Raw genomic sequence first — 23,192 nt, 5'->3', positions numbered from 1 at the left:
TTATTGTTTTTTTTTTAATTAAACCACATCTATATATTAAAAAAAAACATTGTCATGTTATACTAAATAAAGGAGGCTAGACATTCTATCAGCACCAGTTTATAAAACCGATCTAATCCATTGTAGAGTTTTTGGTTCATCACCGTCACCGTTATGACAGATGTCAAGTTTAAGGTTGCACTGGTGAAAAAATAACTATATTAAATGTGACATTTTTTGCTGCTTGAAATTTTTATTTTCTGCAATTCTGTCAACCACTTTGAGAGACTATGATTTTATTGTAGTTTTTGTCATTACATTATTATTTCCAATCTAGCTTTTATGAATATCTTGGCCAGAAATCCAAAGTTTAACATTCACCTCTTAAGTTTACTATAACCTTCTTGACATTAACCTTCATCTTATGGTCTTTTCTCTCACACTTCTGCCTCTTCACAGCATTTCCATGTCACTTCTGCCTCCCTGCCCCATAGAACCAGGGTCTCCTTAGGAGACCCTATGACCCTTTTCATCAGCTTCTCTCACGCTCCTCCTCCTGCTGCCATTCTCCTCTTCATCCACTTCTTCTCCGCCTCCTACTCTTCCTCCTCCATCACAGTCTCGTGCTGGCCAAGCCAGGCAATGCTAACACTTTTGTCAGGGTGATTAATAGCGTGCTCGATTGTTGTTAATTCACTGGCTAATGACTAGAGGGAGCAGGCAAGAGGAGAGGAGCGAGAGCGGGGCTGGAGAGTAACAGACTGATGTGTGTGTGTGAGGCTGTGTGCTGCTTGTGTGTATGTGGACACATAGCTATACTTAATACCCCTTTTTAACTGGTTACTCTTATTTTGTTATAAATTAAGAAAAGCCAAAACCATATTTTTTTTCATTTATAAAGCATCTTTTGAAAAACTCAAATTTTCCTATTATGTTTTGAAATGTGCTTTTAAGATTAAACATTTTCTTTTATTTATATTTAGAATTACTATTTTGGTTGTTTTTTTCAGTTTGGGTTGATAAATGTGTTATTTGTATTTATCTGTTCATATTTTGGGCTCAATAGTAAACCAAATTCCTAAGATCTATGATTCTATAGATTGATATAAAGTTTTCTGTACAATATGCCTTTGTATTACAATTGTTGGCTTTTGAGCCTTCAAAACGAGCTAGTAAATGAAACTGAGGTAGGGGTTCAAGCATGTGCACACAGACCAACACACAAACGCACAAAAAAAACAAAAAAAAAAACACAAGGCAATTTGGTCCCATTTGGTGGAATGAATTCCTTGTATTTATATTTCTTAATGTAGCATATTCATGTTGCCATAACCTGATTTACATTATTTATGTCCTTCACTTCCTATATATATATATATATATATATATATATATATATATATATAATTTTTATCTTATGTTTATTAGTTTTTAAAAGGTTGACAAAAGCTTTTTCTTTTTTCAATTCTTTGTAATACAAAAATATCGGTCCTCACATTTTTATTTATATTTCCTTGTTTTTTTTTTCCTCACAAGTTTTTCCATTTCTCCTCGCATGATTGTGCCTCCATGCATCTCCCCCACCTCAACACCCCTCCCTTCATCTCTGCTCCCCATGGGTGATGTTTGCAGCTCAATTTACTAAATGTAACTCAATATTGATTATTATTAATATTTATCATGTTTGTGAACATGTTTTCCTCCAGTGCTATTAATCTGTCCTGTTAATAAATGTCTGCACCAGCCTGGTGTTCAGGCACCCATGGGACAATAGGGCAGCTATACACACACACACATACACAAACACACCCACACCATACACCTGCTCTCAGCTGCAGGAGGTTGTCTGCTGTCCTCTGTTTGCCTGAAGGCTTGAATTCAGTGAATACACTGACGCGTACACTTTATTGGAGGATGGAATAGCTTTAGGCCGGTCAGCACAAATGACACATCAATACATCAGCTCTGTTGTATTGGTGCAGCACACAAAAAACAAAAATGCACACTCAGTCCTTACAGATTTTATCCAGCTGAGTTTTTTTTTCCTTTGATAAAACATTTCTTCTATTTTTTTCTATAAAAAGCCATTCACTGCTACAAAACGGAGTAAACAATAAAGAGTTTCACTGCAATTCAGATATACAAAAAAGCTTAGATGTAAAAGTCGCACTCCAATCATTTTAGTTGTCTTTTTTTATAATTATGCTGGTTTTAGCTTAAATAATAATAAAAAAAGTGTATTTTTTAGGACATAGTTTCTGTAGAGTAGCAGTTGTTTGTTATGCATTCTCCTCTGAGTTGTGGGTGGGACTCTTGGCAGGGAATAAGCCTCAACTTATTTCCCATTATCCCCTTGTTTACATTCTCCTGCTAGCTTATGGCCCCTCACAACCCCAATCTAACATTATTTGTGCAGCAAAAATACTCCTGATTCATAGATTTGAATAAAGAATTACTCAAAAACTTTTTTTTAATTTTAATTTGCTTTATTTATGTTCTCCATCATTAGAAAAATAAAAAAAAAACAACACAATTTTCATTGGGGTGAGTCTTTAACATCTGCGTAGGACAGTGCTGAACTCCAAACAGTGATTTAAAAAAAGCACATATGGGGACACATATAGAGAAGTGTTGCATTTTCAAAAATGTCTTCTTTTCCTCTGTCCTTCTCTTTCTTTCTCACTTTCTCCTGTTGCACTTACTCTGAGCTGTTTTGTAGTTTTAAGTGCAGCTTGGAAATACTCCCTGGTGCTTTTACAAGGGGAAACAGTGTGGTGTTCTTGCTCAGAGAGTCTTTCTAACTGACCGTGCCCCTGTTGCTCACTCACTACTTCCAACCACACACAACTGCACACACAAGACTCACAACTTCTCCCCTGAATGCCTTGCTTAGACTGGCCCTTCACATGCTTCCATTTATGCTTCATTTTCAGTATATGGTACCCCAGTGCCACTGTGGAAAAACACTATTGAACTTTTTTTTTTTTTTACCTCACCCTCTCTGTCCACTTCTAATTTGGTTTTCATTGGATTTCTGCAGCTGACTCCAGCCTGTTTCAAATTTGGTTTGGGTTTAGATTGTTGAATCATCCAAGGCTGTTTACTTTAAGCAAGCAGGTACCTCCTGAATGCTGCTACATAGGGTTGGATAAATCTAGCACCGCACCAGATACACCAGATAAGTTTAGGCATTTCAGGCAACCCCCTCTCTAAACAAGTATGCGTAGGCATGCATGTGCAGAGCCACCACATCAAATTATTTGGTCATTTACTGCTCAGACGGATTCCCATTTTTCATATCTGTCATGGTCTACACATTCTCCATTTGCTTCTTTTTTTTCTCTCTTACCAATCGTTTCTCCCCTTATTTGGACAGAATTTTGCATAGTTTTGCCTTTTCCCTGGACACTGTCTTTTCATCAGTGGCTGGCTTTCTACATGAACTGAACCAGATCCGTTTGCGGGTAGACTCAGATAGTGTCTCTGTTGGAGAGGCCAGAGGCAGACATCGAGATCTGAGCTCCTTATGACAGCCATCACCACTTCACGCACCCCTATTTCACATCTATTTTGTTGTTATGGACACAATCATGACCCCACTTTGCAGCTGCATGTCCTCCCTTGCGAAATGATAAGGTTACTCTAGTATTATGCACTTCTTTGCCACTGATTACAGCCGTTCTGCTGCTCCTTCTGCAAGACATCGCTCGATCTGTATGCAATGCATCATTTCTTTATCCCGGATTTTGCACATGGAGGCTGTTCTGTTCATTTCTCCGCAAACCATTCTAACAATACAGCTCAGTTCGTATGCCACAAGGCACATGTGTTTGTGTGCGTCCAGGCAGACGGCAGAAAATGACTCCAGATCTCTATCTTTCCGTATTTAAGTCTAGAGTGTTCTGATTAAACACAACTACAGAACAATTTGCCTGTTGTAGGCCTGCGATTGAACCACTGATTTTTGGTGCTGCATAAAGGTTTTTTACCATGGTAACGCTGAGTACAATATTATTATCATCTCATAGTATTTTTGTTTGTTTGTTTTTCAGGTTTTTTTTTAAAGAAATGCAAAAAAAAAAATTTTTTTCAAAACTACCTGTTATTTTTGCCCTATTTTTTGAAGTTATTAAATTGACATATTCAAACCTCATATCTATGTCTGTTCCCATTTCCTTCTGACATGCAGTAATTACCAGATATCAGCTTTGCCTTTAACACCATCTGATCTCCCACATGTGTTTAGAGTACAATAACAGCTCCTGCAGTTGCAACCAGATGTTTGCTTTTGTGATAGCCAGCATCATACGTGCACTGAAAAAAAACCTTTGTTTCCACGACGCCGTGTTACAAAGCAAAAATCCACCGGTGATGGCGCACATTTACAATTTATCAAATAAATGGGATGCCTTCATGTGGCCTGAGCCTGCCTCTCAGGCATAGCAGGGTAGTTTTCCACTGGAATAACAGCCACTGAACAAGCAGCCCATTGTAGCCACGGCCAGCACCGGGACCCCCAAGGTGCAAATTAATGATTGACCCCTGATGTAATCAGGATAAATAGCTCCCCGTAAAACAGAAAGCGATGGGCGAAAGGAGCGTAGAGAGAAAGAACAACAGAAAGAGCCAAGGAGAGGAAGGCACTATCGGGCATGGGTGTTTTTTAAGAAACCCACGGGGAGGTGAACCTAACATCGCTTTCTGGGTCTTTGGAGACCCAGAGCTAACACACAGCTGTTTAAAAGCAGCTCTGTCATCAGTTCGAAGACTCTCTGGTGTTTCCTTTCTCTCTACCTTGCCATTTTCTCTATCTTTAGGTTTACTTTTCACGTTTCAGATCTTTGTCTTTTTTTTTCTTTGATATAGTCATTTGGTTTATCAACAGATGCAGGGTTTCAGTAAGTCATTTAAAACATATTTTCTGTCAAATAAAATATTTTTTTCTATATTATGGCAATTAGAAGTCATCCTTTGTTCCTATACGACTGTTTTCATTGTTGTAATGTCTTCTTTTTTCCCCAAAGTATTTGTTTATGTCAGTTTTTGAGCCTTAAAACCCAAATGGCTTCATTAGATTTTCATAGTTTTTGTCTCTTTTTACCAAAATTGCTAAGTGGGTCAAGTGCTAATGACCACTGGAGAATGGAGGAAGAAAGTGTGTGAGATTGAAAGTGTTTAACAGTCACTTTTGATTGTGTGCAGCAGATAGAGCTTACTTATAAAACTTTAATTGATCTGTGTAAGGAGTGTAAGCTACTGTTGGCTCACATGTACAGTTGCTTAATTGCATGCCTGCATCTCTACAAAACTGCAATCATTAAAAAAAGTGTTACTTTCCATTAAAAATGACTGGATGACGCAAAAGCAGTCATAAAAGGCTGGTTTTTATAGGGTCAGATTTACATGATACATTTCCTAAATCTACATAACAAACTGCAACGTTGGCATCCACATAAAGAATACACCTTTGTTTTTGTGTGTACACCTTTGGCATTTATTGCTGTAAGTACAGAAACTCTAATATTTATAATATTTTGTCTTTGGATTGTTCAGTCATCGATTTGTGAGATTATAGTTTTCTATGTTTTCTTAAGTCAAAACCAAAAGCAGTGTTTGGAGTTATTGAATGAACTCAAATAAAAGAATCATTGTCTTGGACTTTGTCTTTAGATTTTCCAACCAAAACTCTAAAGTTTGTATTTTAAATAAGGCACTTAAATTGATTGTAAATGGAGAATTTGAAAATGTTATGTTGCAGCTTCAGTTTAAACCTCGGCAGCAAAAATAGGTTTTGGCAGCAGGGTTGGAGAGGGAGAGAGCTTGATTGGAACCACTCACGCTGTAATTTTTGGCCTTGTTGGCCCTCTGATTGCCGGTGCCTGTCTTCAGACAGTAAAACTCTAGTGGAGTTTTAACTAACAACATCAGGATCTGTTTGCAGAAGAAAAGCAAAAGATTAACAATGATTTTTTCATTCAAAGAAAGAAACTGTTTTTTTTGTTGTTGTTGTTATTGACACAAATCCTTTTTTAAAAGACAAGTCTTGCTTGTTTTTTTTTTTTTAAACCCACTCAGATCCTCTTTTGGGCTATGTAAAATCATTCTCTTAAGATTATTTAAAAATAAAAAATAAAAAAATCGGTGTTGCCTCTGAGTTGTGGGCAGGACTGTTTGAGCAAAGCAGTCCCGCCCCCCAATCCCGTTACCCACCTGTTTACAAGCCTTCTCACTACTTATGTCCCCTCCCACCTCCAACCTAACATTACTGGTGCAACAAAAATGGCAAGTAATATTGGATATCCGGCCGCACAGTTTTTAGCCAGATGGAAGCTCAGAGAAGGAAAAGATGTACATAAATCTAGTCATCTACAAGTGGATGCATCAGAATGGAGCGGAGCAAGAAGTGAGCCTGGCGACTATCACAGCAAAAAGCTTTTTTCCAAAGTGTTTTTTTTTTGTTCATCTACTCCTGATTCACAATGAATTGAATGAAGAAATAATCAGAAATAAAATTTTAAGCTGAATTTTCTTGATATTTTTCTTCCATCATGAGAAAAATACTGTTATTTTATTTTTCATCAGCCTGGAGCCGCAGGTTGCAGTCCTCTGGTCTAAATGAAATGTCATTTTTTATTATAGTTGTCATTCTCAACAAGTGAATCAAAAAGCAAAAAGGTTGAGCACAGCCAGATAATCTAGTAGACAGTGAGTGGAAAAGATCCCCTTTGATTTGGAGAATTTTAAGACATTTGTGGTCATAAGAATGTTGATCGATATAATAACAGCAACACCTCATTTTTACCAGACTGGGAAGATAGGAGGCCCAAGTCAGGAGTTGAAACATATCCACTCAGTGCTAAAGCTACAAATACAAACAACAGCAGTTTCAATTTCAAAATGAGATTACTTTTAATAAAAGGTGGCCTCCAAAATCTCGTCTTTGATACTAAGAAAAATCAGAGTTAAAATAAAATAAAATAAAAAAGAAACCAATTACAATTTATGTCTACTGTGAATGTGTATTTGTTTAAATTAAATTAATGGGATTTACTAATTTATGATGAGCCACCCCTTGATCACCCGGCATGCTGACCTGCCTCGGGTCACTCTTGTTGGCATTTTTGTGTGTTTAAGACATAGTGTTGCTCCTCAAGTTAAAAGTACTAGTCACCTGTATGTTGATTATCCTGTATGTGTCAATTAACAATCTGTGGATGTCTCCTTGTGTTCCAGATGACAGTGAGCCTGCGGACAGCATGTACGACACAGAAGCAGACCTCCCAGGCTTAGCAGCTGGCAGCAGAGGTGTCGACAGCCCAGAAGACGACGCTGAAGACGGCATCCTCAACATGTCCCCTTTACCCTCACCGACTCCTTCCCACCCGAACAACAACCACCACCACCTGCTGCACCCTCACATCTACACCTCCCACCACCTGCACAACAACAGCAGCAGCAGCAATGACCAGGACTTCACCACACCCAAGGAGGGCTCACCGTATGAGGCACCTGTCTACATTCCTGATGACATTCCTATTCCCAGTGAACTGGAGCTGCGGGAATCCTCTGTGCCCGGAGCAGGCCTTGGCGTATGGGCCAAAACTCGCATTTGTGCTGGGGAGAGGTTTGGTCTGCACGGCACGAAGCACCGCGAGGGTTCAGGCAAAGATGACTCCTTTGGATGGGAGGTATGAGCCTATTTTGAATTTTACATCAGGACAAAATAAAGTAAAAAAGCAAAAAAAGGTATTTTATTTTCATTTCAAGCATCACTTTTGATGCCCACATACATACTTGTGCGTAGATACTTTAAATACATGTGTGATGTGTATTATACATATACATATGTCCACGGAGAGACACAATATATTCATCCAGAGCAGCACAGCAATGTCATATGGAAAAATTTGGCTGATTAGTGGAGGTATCAGCTTTTCTGGGAGTGGGTCTGAAGCGAGCGCACTCATTTGGACACGCCATCTGATATGGAAATGGAAGAAGCGTGCTCCAGTGCGGAGGCAGAATATTGAACTATTCATTTTCATTTCAACATGACATTAAAGGATATTGAAGTTGCTTCAGTAAGCTCATTAGGAGAAAAAGAGAACTCCTGGTCTCTGTCTCTCCTTATTTGAGGTCTAATAAGAAATGAAATTTACTGGCCTGCTTTTCATTTCACTGACTCTCAGACTGTTCATTTTCAGGGGCTGGCCATCCACATAGTCGCATATTGCATTTATATGTCATGAGGAAAAAAGACTTTGACAAGTTAATGATTGTACTGTCGTCTTGGACATGCTAAGATAATCCTGAATCAAATATTAAACAATAGATGGTTAAAAAAAATGATGAAAATTTGAGGCAAATTTTACATAAATATGGAAAATGATATGATAAATTCCAAACATGTTTAATAAAATATTTAAAAATTACTCCTCACAACTGCCCTTACATCTGTAAAGCACACATAGTATTTCCAGTTAATCATATTAGAATTTTGTTTTAAAACCTGTTCCTAAAACAATGTTTATAATTCTTTCATTTAAAGGATTTAAGATATATCCAAAAAGGGATTTCACAGTAGATTCAGAGCAAAGATTACTTTTTTTTACTTTGTTTTCCTCCCACCAGCTGTAGCAGCCTGCAGGCGATTAAAGCAAACAGGCACTTGCTGTGTGGCAAAATGCCAATTTGAACATTTGTTTTTAGGTTTGCACTATGGCTGTTCTTTTAGGGTGCACTTTTCTTGGGCTGCACTTTCCTCCCAGGTCTCCTGCTTTGTTTCAGTTTCCCTAATCCTTCCTTTTTCCTCCCCAGATTCCTAAGTAATGCTTATTTAACAGCTGTGACCAGAAAAAAAAGAGGCCACCATTGACTCAGATTTGTAATTATATTCTTTTCTAACATTCCGGATGGTAAACGTATGTGCTGACCTAAAATAAAACTTTTCCTTATTCTTATTTCCTTGTTTTATTTATTTATTTTTTTTGTCTTTCTTTGCCTGTCAAAAAGAAATAATTAATTTGTTGTTTACTTTGTCTTCTCCCTCTAAGCCTCACTTATTATTATTTTTTTTATTTATTTTTTTTTTTTTGTCCTGTCTGGTTTGGGGCTGGAAGCCCTTAGAGGTTCTCTCCTGCCAGACTCTTATCGCATAGTCATAATAGCTAGCATGTTGATAGTCATCATCAGACTCCCTAAGGAGTCCCACACACCCCATTTCTCCCCCCCTTTTGCCATCAGCCCGTCCACTCATCTGCTGCTTCTGGTCAAAGACAAATAGACTGGCCAGGGAGCATCAGAAGGGAAGATTAAAAAGTCAGAATGCAACAAGTATTAATAAGGAGGAAAGTCAGATGTAAAAAGTAGACTCTCATAACAAATGAAAGCCGCAGAGGAGTTTAATTGTGTTAGTAGAAATGTTTCAACCTTTGCCAAAACAGAGGGGTGTATTATGAGAAACATTAGGAGAGATCATTTAAAATCTCTAAGGTGTAAATTGATCAAACCAGGGGCCTCACGCTCAACAACTTAGCTCCTCTGAGAAAAATGAACGGAATGAAGGGCTCAGAATGAAGTTAATCAAGCATTTTTGTTTTCATTAAGAAAAAGGAAAACTTGTTAATAAAGTAGAGGAATATATATATATATATATATATATATTATTTTGTTAATACATTTATTTAAACATATTTATCTTTGTTTAACCCTGTAAAGTCCTCTAAAACAAAGAACTGACAATTTTTTTGTTTCTTTTAACTAAGGTGTTTTTTAAACCCTTTGATTATTCACAAAAATAAATATATAAATAAATCCAACATTGTTCTTTTAAAGAGGGCACCAATTATGATACGCTGGGTGAGCTGGCAAGTTTTTACTCACAGCAATGATAGTTTAAAATGCAAAAATGTTGACCAATGATTAGGAAAAAAGCTCCTTATTTACCCACTGTTTCAAATTTGAAACTCATTTTAACATGGTGTAGCTGTATTATCAAAAATCAATCGTCAACATATTTTGCATTCTCTCTCTACAGCAAGAAGTCATTTAAATAATTAATATTTAAAGATGAGTTATTCCCACCATACATTCTTGAAAATTGGCTAAGCTTTTCCCGCCAAAAGTGTGTGCGAGTTGTCATGGAGACAGACATTTTGGAAAGTCTTTCTACTGTCTCTAGTGATATGATGGTTTACTACAGGGCAGAAAACATGGATCAAGTTGTATATAATGTGTTTTTGGGTAAAGGCTGGATCATGTTAATGAGATATAGGCTCAGAAATGTGTGGTTTAGCTATCATGTGAATGGTTTATTGGGTTAATAACCTCTTCGTTTAAACAAATACTTCTGATTATGCGTTTGATTTTATGTATTCATATCTGTTTTTAGCCCTGAGCTCCCTAAAATAAAATAAAAAATGGGATTGTAATATTGATTTATGACATAAGCTATTTATTGCACCTTAACGGTCACATGTTGGATGCTTTAGTGCTTTGTGGACGTCAGGGTGGAACTGCAGCTCGGTGAGGACAGACGGTGAAGAATTGAAAAGAGTGTTTAAAGAGTACAAGTGAGAAAAAAGAAGGAGAACTGTAGGGAGGAAGCCAACTATTGTCTGTCCTCAGGCTTTGGGATCTGGAAGAGGTGTTAACTCAAGCTCATTTTGGCAAGATGGACAGCTCAATCTGAGAGCTGCTTTGCTGCAGGCCATGGCCATTCTCTTATGTCTCAGACGTCCTCTCTGGGCCAGCATTGAGTCATCCATTTAAAAATCATTATGCACCCCCTTTAGCACAACATGATAGAACGCCAGGGCCCCCGGTCTACCATGTGTGAGTGTCTCTTGTTGTGTGTGGAGGACTGCTAAGCCCTCAGGACAGGAAGGTCTGAGCAAGCAGAGTCAGACGAGGCCCACAGAGAGCACAGTGTAAGGATCTAACTGTCAGAGTGACTGCAGCTATTATCTGGACGAGAGATTGGCTTGACTTAGCTATTGACAGATACATGTCAACATGCAGTGGCTGGAGGTGCTGTGCATCTACCTGATTGGCACTGGATGGGTTCATTGGCTGCATTTACATGAACAGGATGAATTGTGCTTTGAGACCGTAATCTAAAAAACTGTCATGTGAATGAAAAGTTCTGATTCTGGTAAGTTCACCAGGGTCAAATTCAAAGTGAAGCAAACAGTAAGGTATGTGAAAAATGTCTGTTATAGTTACTTTTTTATGTGTTCACTCAACTAGATCATAACTTTGCTTTTTTATATACTGTTCACAGCATCTTGCAACAGAAATACATATTTTTTTTTAAATTATCCAGTAAATATCCAGTATCTTCAATAATCAACTCCAATATGTAGATGTCTCCATACTCAGTTTTTTACTAAATGATGATTAGGAGTGTAAGGATTCAACAATTCGATTCACATCATAATTTGTGGTTGCCGACTCGATTTATAGTCGATATTAGTTTACTCTGAATGATCCAATTCACTGACCTAAAATCGATCGAGGACATCTTTAGCCAAAAATTCAACCAGTGCAAATCAGAGATAAATACTTTTCCAGATTCCGTGTATTTCTTGCAAGACAATCAATTGGGAATTAAATATGTGTACAAACAAACAAGTAAAAGAGGATGAATGCCAAATCCATTGACATTTTAGTTTCACAAAGTTCAGCCCACTGTTGTTTTGTCACATCAAAATAATACAAACGGAACATTCTTAGAACATTCTACCACACAGTGTTTCCACACATTGGGCTGTAATGATTGTTTGATTCTTTGATGGCACTTGGTAGTTTTTTTTTATACTATAGTAAAATAAATATACTGTGTCTCAATCTAAATAGTATTTTCCAGCGATTTTAAAATTGTTTAGATTGATTCAGTTCAATTAAAAATTTACCTCAGACAGACTGATCTGGTTTGATTGTAGGAATAAAAATGTATTAATCGATTAAGTTGATCAATCGTAACACCCCTAATAATGATAGTTTAAAAAATGTATTGGATTAGATCTTTTTATGGTTTTTAAAAAGGCATGAATCACTCAAAAACAGGCAATATTTAATGAAAGAAGAAAATGTTTTAATAGTACAAAAAAGCTTTTATACTGAAAAGAAATCAAAACCCTGTGCCTTTTCTCTTAGTACTTACGTGGGACCTCTCCAGCCTTTAATCCTCAGTAGTTACGATACTTACCACATCTTAGTTTGTGAGTACTTTTTCGTAGAAAATTAACCTGATGCTGAATGTGATGGTGAACTGGGCAAAATCGTTGCTACCTGCAAGGATGAGCCACCATTCGCTGAAGTTTAATCCTTGTCCCCATAAATCCTTTGTCTTCTAATCTACAGCTTGCTTTCTGGTTCACTTCTTTCATCCTGATTGTGACAAAAGGCCACAGACCAAGCAGGAAGTGGACCATCTTCTTCCTGTTTTCTCTTTTTTGTGTTAGTGTCATTTAAAGAGCATTCTGACAGTTTGTGTCACAGAGTTAGAATGACTTCAGCCACAATGTGGGGCCTTTTTCTTGATCAAGGACAACAATGAGAATTAAATCAGGCTGATTGAGCTCCATTGGTATGATCCAGTCTTCCAAGTTCTGATGGTGATTCCTCCTTCCGCACGCTGTGACAGATGGGTGTTTCTTTGAATCTCTAAGTCACCGTTTTGAAAACTATTCCATCAATCATTGTCTTGTTTTCTTGTTTTGTATCAGTTGCCTTAGCATTGTTCATGTTTACTGTGTCATTAAATATTTCAGCACAAGATAAATTATAAAGAAACAAGTGCATTTTCACTTTTTGTACAAGAAAACATCTTTGTAGTGTCTTTTTATTATTATTTAACTTCAATTTGATTCAGAAATTTCCATAGACATGTCAGACTCAGTTGTTATGTTGCCCTCAAAAGAATGAGTTCATGCTAGGTCTGCAGATACATTTCTCTTTTTACAGCACAGACTTGACAATGCCTTTGTTGGCAGGTAAACTTTTTGCTCTCTGTCCCTCTGCTTTTATCTGTTTACCTTTTGTGGAGTGATTTTCCATATCAGTATCATTCATCCAGCGATGTGTGGAAAGAGGTGAAAAGAATGCTCGCTCTTCTGTTTGGCCATTTATTGACTTAGTGATAGGTTAAGACGTCTGGCGGGCACTCTCATGTCGCCAAGCCTCTACGTGACAGATACCCATCCAGCCATGGCATGATGCATCTCCCTCACCCTCCGTCAGGCACTAAATCTTCGTCCTGACGTCTCACTTTTCATGCCGATGTTATGCTGCTTTTGTTCTCATCTTAATCACTGAGCTAAAGTTTTTCAAATGTTTAAGAGAAGTCCTGGCACACCCTGACACTTATCTGTCCGGACCCACCTCTTGTGTCCTAAAGTGTTTGCTAGCCTTTTGTATTTTGCCTGGAGAGGGCGGTTGGCCAAGTTCTTATGCTGTAAGATATTCTTACAGGCCATTCAAGGTGCAGTTCACAACTTGTCTGATCTGTTTGCCTTTCACAGAAAGGTGTTCTTTATCGCGATGTTTGACCCTTAAGGTGGCTGGCACTGAACTGATAGGGCAAGAATGCCAGAAGACAGCAGTCACATCCAGAGTGGAGATAGTGAGGGAGAACTGGTGGGCTTGAAATTGCAATTGGCTGAGTTGTGCCTGGCGGTTGTCACATTTTTAATGTGAATAGTTTCAGTTTGAAAACAGGTTCTGTGTAATTCCTTTTTTGCTCAATTGAAATTTAACCATTTTAAACCTGTACCATCTGGTAAAATATTCTTGTGATAGGTTTGTGTCTAAGCTAAAAAAATATAGTTCTACTCAACGTTCTGAAATTTGTTGAAGGTTGTTCAAATGTAAGCATTTTACCAAAAAAGCAAAAAACTCCCATTATGATCATCTTTTAATCCATTTTCAAACATTTTCTCAGTGGTCTCTTAATTATGATAATGCATTCTTTTAGCCAAAATGTGCCGTTTTCTAGGACATAAACTATTGCCTCTCTGCAGAAACTATTAGAAATTTGCCTCTGAGTTGTGGGCGGGGCTGTTTGCACAGTATAAGCCCACCTCCTACCCATCATCCTTTTCTATACTCTTCCACTAGCTTACAGCCCCTCACAACCTAATATTACCAGTGCAACAATAATGGCTGTAAAGTTTTAAACCAGATGTCAGCTCATATGAGGAAAACAAAGACCTTGTCTACAAGTAAATGCAACAGAATGGAGCTGAGCAGGGAGCTTGTGGCTTGCCGTAGTAACTTTTATGTCACACTTACAAGCTTTTTCCAATGACATTTTTGGATCTGCTCCTGACTCACATTGATTTGAACAAAGAAATACACAAAAATGCAATTTTAAGATCAATTTACTTTATGTACGTCATCAATCAAAAAATACAAATTAAAATATTAGAAAATAAAAATAAAAAAATGCCACAAAAACATGCTTAAAACATGATCATGGTGTTTTTGAAAATTTTTTGTGGCAATATTCTCATGATGGAGGACTTATATAAGCACAACAAAAAGACAATTTTCCTCAAAGTGTGTCTTTCAGTGTCTAAAGAACCCCCAATACATTATTTTATATGCTTAATGGGAAAAACACTAATGGTGTATTCAGACTGGAAATGTCTGGTGGTCCAGATCAAGTCTGCTCAATTTGGTTCGAATCGAGTCCTGAACCTTGTGTTTGGTCTGTGTTCAGACTTGGATCTACCAGAGATTTCTGTTTCAGACCAAAGCTTGTAGACAAAAATACACGATGTATTCAGTCACTGGACAGGAATTATGAGGGCAGAGCAAAGCAATTAGATTAAGAATAATAGAATTCCTGCTCCTTGCAATCCTTGTTAGAATAGTTCACTTATTTAAACTTTATATTTCGCTGACCAATTTTGAATGTCTGTATGGAGGTCAGGTACAACCCTTTTTAGTTGCCGACTTGGTACGGTGGAGACATGCTGAAAGACAGTTGTTAAAAAAAAAAGTGTGAGAAGCAATGTGTATCACGTTAGAAGTTGTTTCAATGAGCCAGCAGTCATCCAACCACATTTCAATGAGTTGCTGTTGTATCTCTGCTCCACGTTTCTTCACGGCTCTCTTTCTACATCACCTAATGACCGGCTATGGTGGCCATTTTGGTTCAGTTTTCCCGCTCCAAGCACTGAGTGTATTGAGATTGAGGAAACTTGAACCAGAGATCAGACCGATTGGAAACAAACTGAGACCACCTCCAAACACTGGTCAAAGGGTGGTCCAGGGTCCTGGACTGGGGTCCACTTGGGTGTATTCAGACTGACAATTTGTTCTGGATTATCAGGGGAAATGAACTCTGTTCACTTTAAGCAAACCAAATGTGTCCAGTCGGAATACACCCTAAGATTGTAATTCAACGTTTAAATGTATTACAAATAACACAATGCTGCATAAGAAATCATTTGCAACCATATGGAGTCACTTTGGGACATATGCATATAGTCCCACATCGTAATGAAAGGCATATCAGACCTGTGGTTTCTAATAACAGTATTGACCAACAGTATGCGGTTTTCTGTCATCATTATTTGACTTTGACAGAAACCCCAAGTTTACACACAGAGCAAAAACACCAGAGAGAGTGAGTAACACCACAAGTCCTGCGCCTCGCTGCTGTAATATCTTCCTTTCACGTTCATTTTATGTAGGTTTTAAACATGCCATTAGCCAATTTAATCCAATTTTCCCAGCTTTCGGAGCACTCCGCTGGAACAGATTCCATTTAATATTAAACATATGGTCGCTGTTGCCCCTGGAAACACTGCTGCAGCGCTGAGCTTTTTTATTAACCTGTAAAAGACAAGCCTCCTGTGTTCAGTGCAAACCATTGTCAATTATCTCCAATGAACATTGTAATTGATAACGAGGAAGCAGGGCAGCAAATTAAATGTCAAGTTTGATTAGAAGCCTGATGCCTTATCATTTGTTCATAACTCGTTACCAACATCTGTTAATTAGTTAGTAAATTAATCTGTAGGGCTCAGATGAAAGATGCACAGCCGTCCAAGGAATTACATGGGCAAAGTCATCTGTCTTTGAAGGGAGTGGAACTCAACAAATATTGTCGCTGGGATTTGGACTGTTATTACTTGGTCACTGGTTTTAGACCTCAGCCCCTTTGCCCAAGTATTCTCAATGAAACCTCTTGTTTGCCCGGCACACTCACCCCACCCAACCCCACAATCTCCTCACGCATCTCCACCACAACGCCATCCCTTATTTCATGAGGTTTCCCTTTTGCAGACATGCTTTAAACATTAATTTAAAAAGCCTCACATTGGTCCATCAGTCCTCTGTGGTGGAGTGCAGGTAGCTCTTGTCCAATCCTTTTTTACTATTCCCCTTCAGTGTGTATCTGGTGAAACCACCATCGCTCATCATGATCCTGATGAATAGGCTCATCAGTTAGTGCCTCCAGGCATGAGCAGACAATGACACTGCTTTTTGCTGCAGTGGAAGATGATGACATTTGTCAAATGGTGTTTATGCTAGGTCTCAGTTTTATGCTGTTGTAAAGAAATTCCCCTTTTCCCATCCCCATTTTGGTGTGTCTGTCAGCAACTGCATGTGAATGCTTATTAGACTTCTCTTTCTTTCATTTCCTCTCAGGTCCCTCTCTTTTTCACCTTAAACCTCAATCCCCACTGCTGCTTAACATTTCTTTGAATAAAGCAGGAGGTAGTGACCTAATAATCAGGTTCCCGTGGTTGTTGTGATTGCCATTTTTCATAATCAGATACAGAATGTGGCCCTAAAGCCTCAACTGTTGAAATACTTATTCCTCTTTGCTCTACATTTGAGCAGATTTTGCATAAATGTGAACTGGAGAAAAATGAGGTATACCGCTGTTCCTTTTAATTACTTTTTATTAGGTGCAACACACACAGTGTGTTTGTTTGCCAGAGTCAGCTAAGAAAGAGAATGAAGGTTCTTTGTAATCTTATTGTTATTTCCACACGAAGGACTTTTATTGACCAGTTTTGGTAGTTCATTTTTAAGAGGTCCCAGGATATGTTTGTGATTTAATTTAAGAATTACCTTTAGATTAAACAAAGGCAGTGATATTCGTTGGAACCTCAACTTTTGCATCTACATCCACACGAACCCACAAAGACACAGGCAGGCCGGGGAAAGACATCCTCCTGTGTTTTTCTTTCCCCCACTCAGTCATTTAGAATAACAAGGTAGAGTGAGAAGCCGAGGAGGATGACGACATAAGATCTAAAAACAGTGTTGAATTGTTGAAGTGTAAAACACGCCGAGACGTCTTTACTTTGGAAAATCTCTGGAACCGCTCGGGTGATTTTCTCTCATTTTCTCCATGACTGTCAGTGCGAGCATGATCTGGCGTCTTGTCTGTGTGAGACAACAAGAAGGTTTTCACAGACTCAAGATTTGTGGATGTGAGTCAGCGTGTGTGTTTCTGTGCGCACACTAAGCTTGTGTACCAAGACACGTCCACATTTTATTATTAATCATTTACGGTTTCATTCCGCCCTCCATGTAATCTAATTTTTCCGATTCAAAAAAAGTCTCACAGAGTTTGGTGTAAATTTGTAAAAGTTTATGACAACACAAAATATTTCATTGATGAGATCCAACTGCTTTCTCACTTTATTGTGGTGTGTCCTAACAAGCAAGTTCATTACTGTGCATGTTAATCATTGCAACATTGTTGACAGACAGGGAATACAACATTTCAAAAGAATTAAAACTTAAACAAGAAAACAAAGGAAACTTAGTTCAATAGTACATCAAGTGAAGAAAAAAGGCTAAAGAGCCTAGTTTGATCTGTGCAAATCTTCTTAATGGTCAGAGTGTTGCACTGCAAGCTTTTTAGTCAATCTGTGCTCAGTGAATGTCATATGATTGTGCTCTGTGCCACTCTTCTCGGAAAGAAGGTGAGCTGATGTCGCTGCAACTGGTACACAATGGTACACAGCATGCCACCTCGTGAAGAGAAGAAAGTACAAGATAAAAATATCAAGACACAAACTGCCATTATTCAGTGGGTTCCTTCACCCGTGTGAAACACAAGTTCTAACAAATAAGCAGCTAAAAATTATTAAGCAAGTTTTCACACTACAACTCTTATTCCTAACTTAATGTGAAGCAATAACATATTTTTATTTTCTTTACTGTAATCCATATACACAGCTTTCCTTTTGTGCATTGTTTGCTTTAATACTGAGGAGCCTCATTGTTTCTGGTGACAAAGCCTGCCCCCCTCTGCTGGCCGAGAGCTCACAATGCTGCAAAGTGCTTTTAACCATGTGCACTGATGTTGTTTCCGTGAGCGGAGAAAGAGAGACAAACATTCTTCAGTAGAAAAAAAAACATACACGTATACTGTGTAAGAGCTCACTGGCCAACCGACAAAGCACTCACACAGTTTTTCACTCCAAAGCATGGTGTCAACCAAGCTACTCAAACAGAACAGGTCAGCACTTTTGTAAACCCTTCTCCCTATCCCTTTCCTGTTGAGTGGGTGTGCGGAGAGGGAACTCAATCCATTATATTTTCTGTTTTTGGGGGGATTTTCTTTGTATCTCTACCAATTTTTGTGTTTCTGTTCTTCAATGACAATTTCAAACAATTAATCATTTAAAGCCTTGGTCACATACACCCACATGGGTCAACCTCTTTACGGGTGTTGTGGGTTTTTGGGTTGTCCAGGCCCATAGAAGGTTGCAAAGAGGAGTGGCTGCATCTTTAGAGGTGTGTCTTGCAGTTTTCCACCTTATAAAAATAGAACATACAATTGTGCTGGTGAGAAGTGTATCATGAAATATTTATAAGGATAATGGAAGTTAATTGCAGAAATGACGTTAAAGGGATACTGTTGCACGGCGCCCTTTATGCAGCACTGTAGTTGTTAGTGAGATGTGCACACTGGCTCTATGCTGACCACATTCAATGGTGCATAAGTTCAGAGTGGGATGCTCACACAAATTATGCTAATATCCTTATTTCTAACACCCACAAACCGCGCAAGGAACGCATGACGAGTGCGCACTTATCTGTTGAACAGCACTAACAGGGTTACCAGGCAGAATGCAAGATTCGGGGCGGTCAAAAAAAATGAAAAATCTGTACAACACATCTGCGTCTCATCTACTTTACCTTTACTTACTCTTGCATAACCCTTGTGCTGTCCTAGGCATGTTTATATTAAAAGTGGGGTCATCTGGACCTCATGTGCGAGCACAAGGGTTAAATGTTCAGTACAACCTAAAGACTGCAAAGATTTGCCCAGTTTCACCCACAGACAGCCTGTATCCACTTGTAAGGGGATTGCGACTAAGCAAAATCTGTGAAGTGATGAAGTGATAAACAAATGTTGATTTGTTTATCTTTTATTAGAACTTTCGAGAAACCGTTGTTCGATGCCACAAATTCTTTAATGTGTCAGGCCAATGCTAAAAGGAGTGAAATGACGGGCAGCTTATCTTTTTACCACAGATTTCACATGTTAGCTTTTCATATCTAATTCAACTGGAATGAGGCTATTTATACAACGCCGTGTCACAGCCAAGCTTGTCCCAAGGCAGTACCTGAAACAATAATCTTAAAATCTAAACAACATAAATTGGATGAGCAGATACGTTTTAATCTGTTTTAAGTAATAATAATAATAATAAGAAGAAGAAGAAGAAGAAAATATGAATTATAAGTAAAGTATATTTTTTTTAATTCTGGGTATTCCAATAATGACTGATAGCAGCCCTGAGATTAAGTTGACCTAGCAAAAATACAGCATTTTGAGTTTTTACAAGAGGGAATTACTGTAAACAACCTTCATAATTATAACACAAATATTTGTATTACTATGATATATTTTTATTTTTAACTGCCAAACAGTCATAGCCCATTTTCCAAAGCTCTGTGTTCTGTTTATCAACAATGGTCCTAAAACGCTATTGCACTTTTACCTTTTAGCAAAAAGCAATCTCTTTTCACACACCGATGTACTGTCAAGTGTTGATCTTCTTTCAGAGCTTTCATCTGCTTTTAGGACAAAATTCACTACATAAGCTTTAATTAAACCCAGATCACACACTCAAATCTTTTCTTTTGTGAGTCATTGATTTTTCTCACCCTTCTCTCAACCCTATTCGACCTCTCACTCTATTCCTCTATTCCTTCCTTTCTTTCTGCTTCATCCTCCTCTTTTTTATGCCTCCTGGCTCTCGGTTCTTCTAGTTCAGCCTTATCAGTGAAGTAATTTAGCTGCCACAGCTTGGGTTTCTGTTGCGCGGCGAGTGGCCTCATTGTCCAGCCCTGCTGTTGCTGAGATAAATCCCCAGATTGAACAAAGTCCGCGGTGACCTTTACAAACTCCCAAATCTCGCTGTGCACACCCCACCAACTGAGAGTCCCTCTGCCTCAAGCTCTTTTCTTTGGATGGCAAAGCTTGGGGCCCATCAATTTGGAGGAGGAAGGCAAATGAGTGTGTGTGTGCAGGTGTATGTGTGTGAAAAAAAGAGAGTGTGTGGGGTCAGGGTGCATTGAGTGAGCGTGAGATGGACAAGAGAGAGGGATTAAGACGGCTGACTGAGCATGTCTATATTTCCAATGGCACTTTACTCCAAGAGGGAGGCAGAGAGGAAAAAAGTGCAAGGCAAACAAAGCATTCAAGTGTGCACCTTCTTTCCCTTTCCTGTCCCAGACAGCAAGAGGTGCCTCAGGTGTACTAACCACACTGTATGTGCATCATCTTTGTGTTCCTACTTTATCAATGCTAAAGTAAGTTCGTGTCTGTGCTCCCTTGAAGGCTCTCCACCTTCATCAGCAGTGAACTGAACCCCTCCATTGTTAGCTATCATGCCCTCCATTCTTGGACTGGAGGCCCAAGAATCGTCTGTTGGGATTTTGCTGTGACCCACAGTGAGACTACTAGAGTAGAATAGCTGAAGCCAAGTGGTATGGGGGATGGGGGTCAATGCTGGGGTGGAGTGGTTTGGGGCACAATGCAGCAAAAAGTACCCTCTCTGTACTGAACCACTGTCATCCTTCAAAAGCCACTCAACTTGCTCTTGAAACTGCAAATCCTCTCTGCTTCCAAGTCCAGCCTTCTGTCAGTCAGGCAGAGAAGACCATCAGAGAAGCTGGAAGTCATGGAGTCTGGGTGGGTGTTGCATGTTTTCTGCAGCATTAGTTGAGGAATTGATGTGGGTATAGTGGCAGGACTATGGATGCAGGTGGACTTTGGTGTTCAGGCTACAGAACCTCTACCTTTTCCCTCCTGATCCGTTGGTCAAGGGTGGCCAAGTGTGCATCCCTCTCCATGTCCCTCCATCCGTGCTTCTTCTTTTACACTTCCCCTCTCCAACTGCCACCTGCCTGCAAGCCACCACCAGTGTTCCCAGGGAGATGAGCGCCACGGAGAAGAAGGCCCACAGGGGATTAACTTTTCACATGGCTGGGAGTCCTCGTCTCAAAAGACCTGACAACCCCAGACGGCTTGATTAAAAAAGAACAGAAGAGAAGAGGAAAAGGGGGAGGGAGGGTATTGAAGGAGGAGAAGAAGGGGAATTCTTCACATGATGGCCCCGAGAGAGGGATTTTGGATATTGGGTGTCTTTTTTTTTTTCCACCCAGAGCCCACATGTCTTGGTTGAGAATGAGCAAATTGTTCCTCCTGTTCTCTCACCAGTTCTTGGGCTGTCCAGAAAGCTGAAAATGTGGGTGGGCACTGGCACAGGTTATTGACTCCTCTATGTAAACCTGTCATAAGACAAAATAAGGATCAGAGGTGAAGTGGTGTTTCCAACTCTCAACTTGATCTTGCATTCTGCTGGTAATCAATAAACGAAAAGGCAAGACGGCGCAAAGATTCCAACTCCCATTTGCTTAAACGATGATTGTATTTTGACATTTCATTTGTTCATCCATCATTAATGCATTTATGTACGCAAAGCCCTCCATTATTTTGTGTGGCAGCGTTACATTACAGAAGACATTGGCAGAGAGTTAGCGAACCATCGCGGGCTTAAACTTCTAGTGTTCAAGTGGCAAGGCGCCCTATTTCCCCTTACTCTCTCTCTGATAAATTGGCCATCTCAAGTTTGTCTGTGAGAAAGCGAGGACAAAAATCAAAACAAATGCTCTCACTGAAGTGAAGATGGGAGTCCGGGTTGGCTTTCCGCTTTGGCTAACGGATCAGCAACTCAACCTAGCGGGACAGCGGGCCACTTAATACCTCCCATCTTGTCCAGGTAACAGAGTGGTCCTGACAGGGAGGTCACGGACGGTAGCAGGCTATCATTTTTCAGATCACCACTCACCCTCTGGCTTCCTCCACATGGCTCACTTACCCTCCTCTCATCTTCACTGCTAGAATAAACTCACCCTTTCTTCCCACATCCTTTAGGTATACAGCATCAACACCAACTGAGACAGTTTTCGCTAATATTTACAGCAAATTTTACCCTAAAAGGGGAGATGACCCAAAAGCTTTACCAACAACATTTAACCTGCAAGTTATTTTAAATATTTTATTGAAATTTGAGTTTTTTTCTTGAAAAAAGTCTTAAGCATTCATGTAATTACTGAAACAGGAGTGTCAAATATGTAAAAAAATCTTGAACTGTTGACTGTCAACCACGGAGGTGCAAAGAACAAGAAACTCCACATTTACGAGGCGAGTTGCACAGTAAATTAACCCTAATATCAGCAGAGATTTGTCATTAATCATGCTGCTTACAAGCCATATGGCTCCACACTCCAAGGAGGCTCTGAACCTATTTTGTGTGCACTTGACCTTGCCGATGCAGCCAAGGGAATATAAGTGTCGAATTCTGTCCTCCACAAGAGTGTGGACCTTGTTCCTGCTCCACTGGATAAGCACAATACCTGAAAGGTGGATTAGGGGAGTTTCTGTAATATTAAAATAATCCACAGGTGGTTTTGTTTTTCTGTCTTTTTTTTTGGTAGAAATTTAGAATCAAACCAACCTACATGCAAATAAGACTTGTAGCAAATCGCTGGCTTCCTAACAGTTCATGGTCATGCATGTTGTGTTAATTGGTGACTCCAGAAAGGCGTAGGTGGGAATTTGAGTGTGAATATTTTTCTGCCTGTGTGTAATTGACAGGCGACCTGTCCAGGCTGCACCCCGCCTCTCGCCCACTGTCAGCGGGGATAGGCTCCCAATATGA

At 39.2% G+C, this 23,192-nt stretch overlaps 1 protein-coding gene across 8 annotated transcripts in view; it reads left to right on the top strand.

Moving 5' to 3' along the window:
• prdm16 (PR domain containing 16) overlaps nt 1-23,192 on the top strand; it is a 181,756-nt gene that overhangs the window by 53,562 nt on the left and 105,002 nt on the right. For all 8 annotated transcript variants that reach the window (XM_024293213.2, XM_024293212.2, XM_024293220.2 and 5 more), the window contains exon 2: nt 7,213-7,667. In XM_024293213.2, coding sequence (XP_024148981.1) covers nt 7,213-7,667 — 455 coding nt within the window. The remainder of the gene's footprint in view (nt 1-7,212; nt 7,668-23,192) is intronic.

This window comes from Oryzias melastigma, linkage group LG7 (genome assembly GCF_002922805.2).
Source record: "Oryzias melastigma strain HK-1 linkage group LG7, ASM292280v2, whole genome shotgun sequence".
In the NCBI taxonomy this organism is placed as follows: Eukaryota; Metazoa; Chordata; class Actinopteri; order Beloniformes; family Adrianichthyidae; genus Oryzias; species Oryzias melastigma.
The sequence above is the reverse complement of the archived record's forward strand: the minus strand, read 5'-3'. Positions and strand labels throughout refer to the sequence as shown.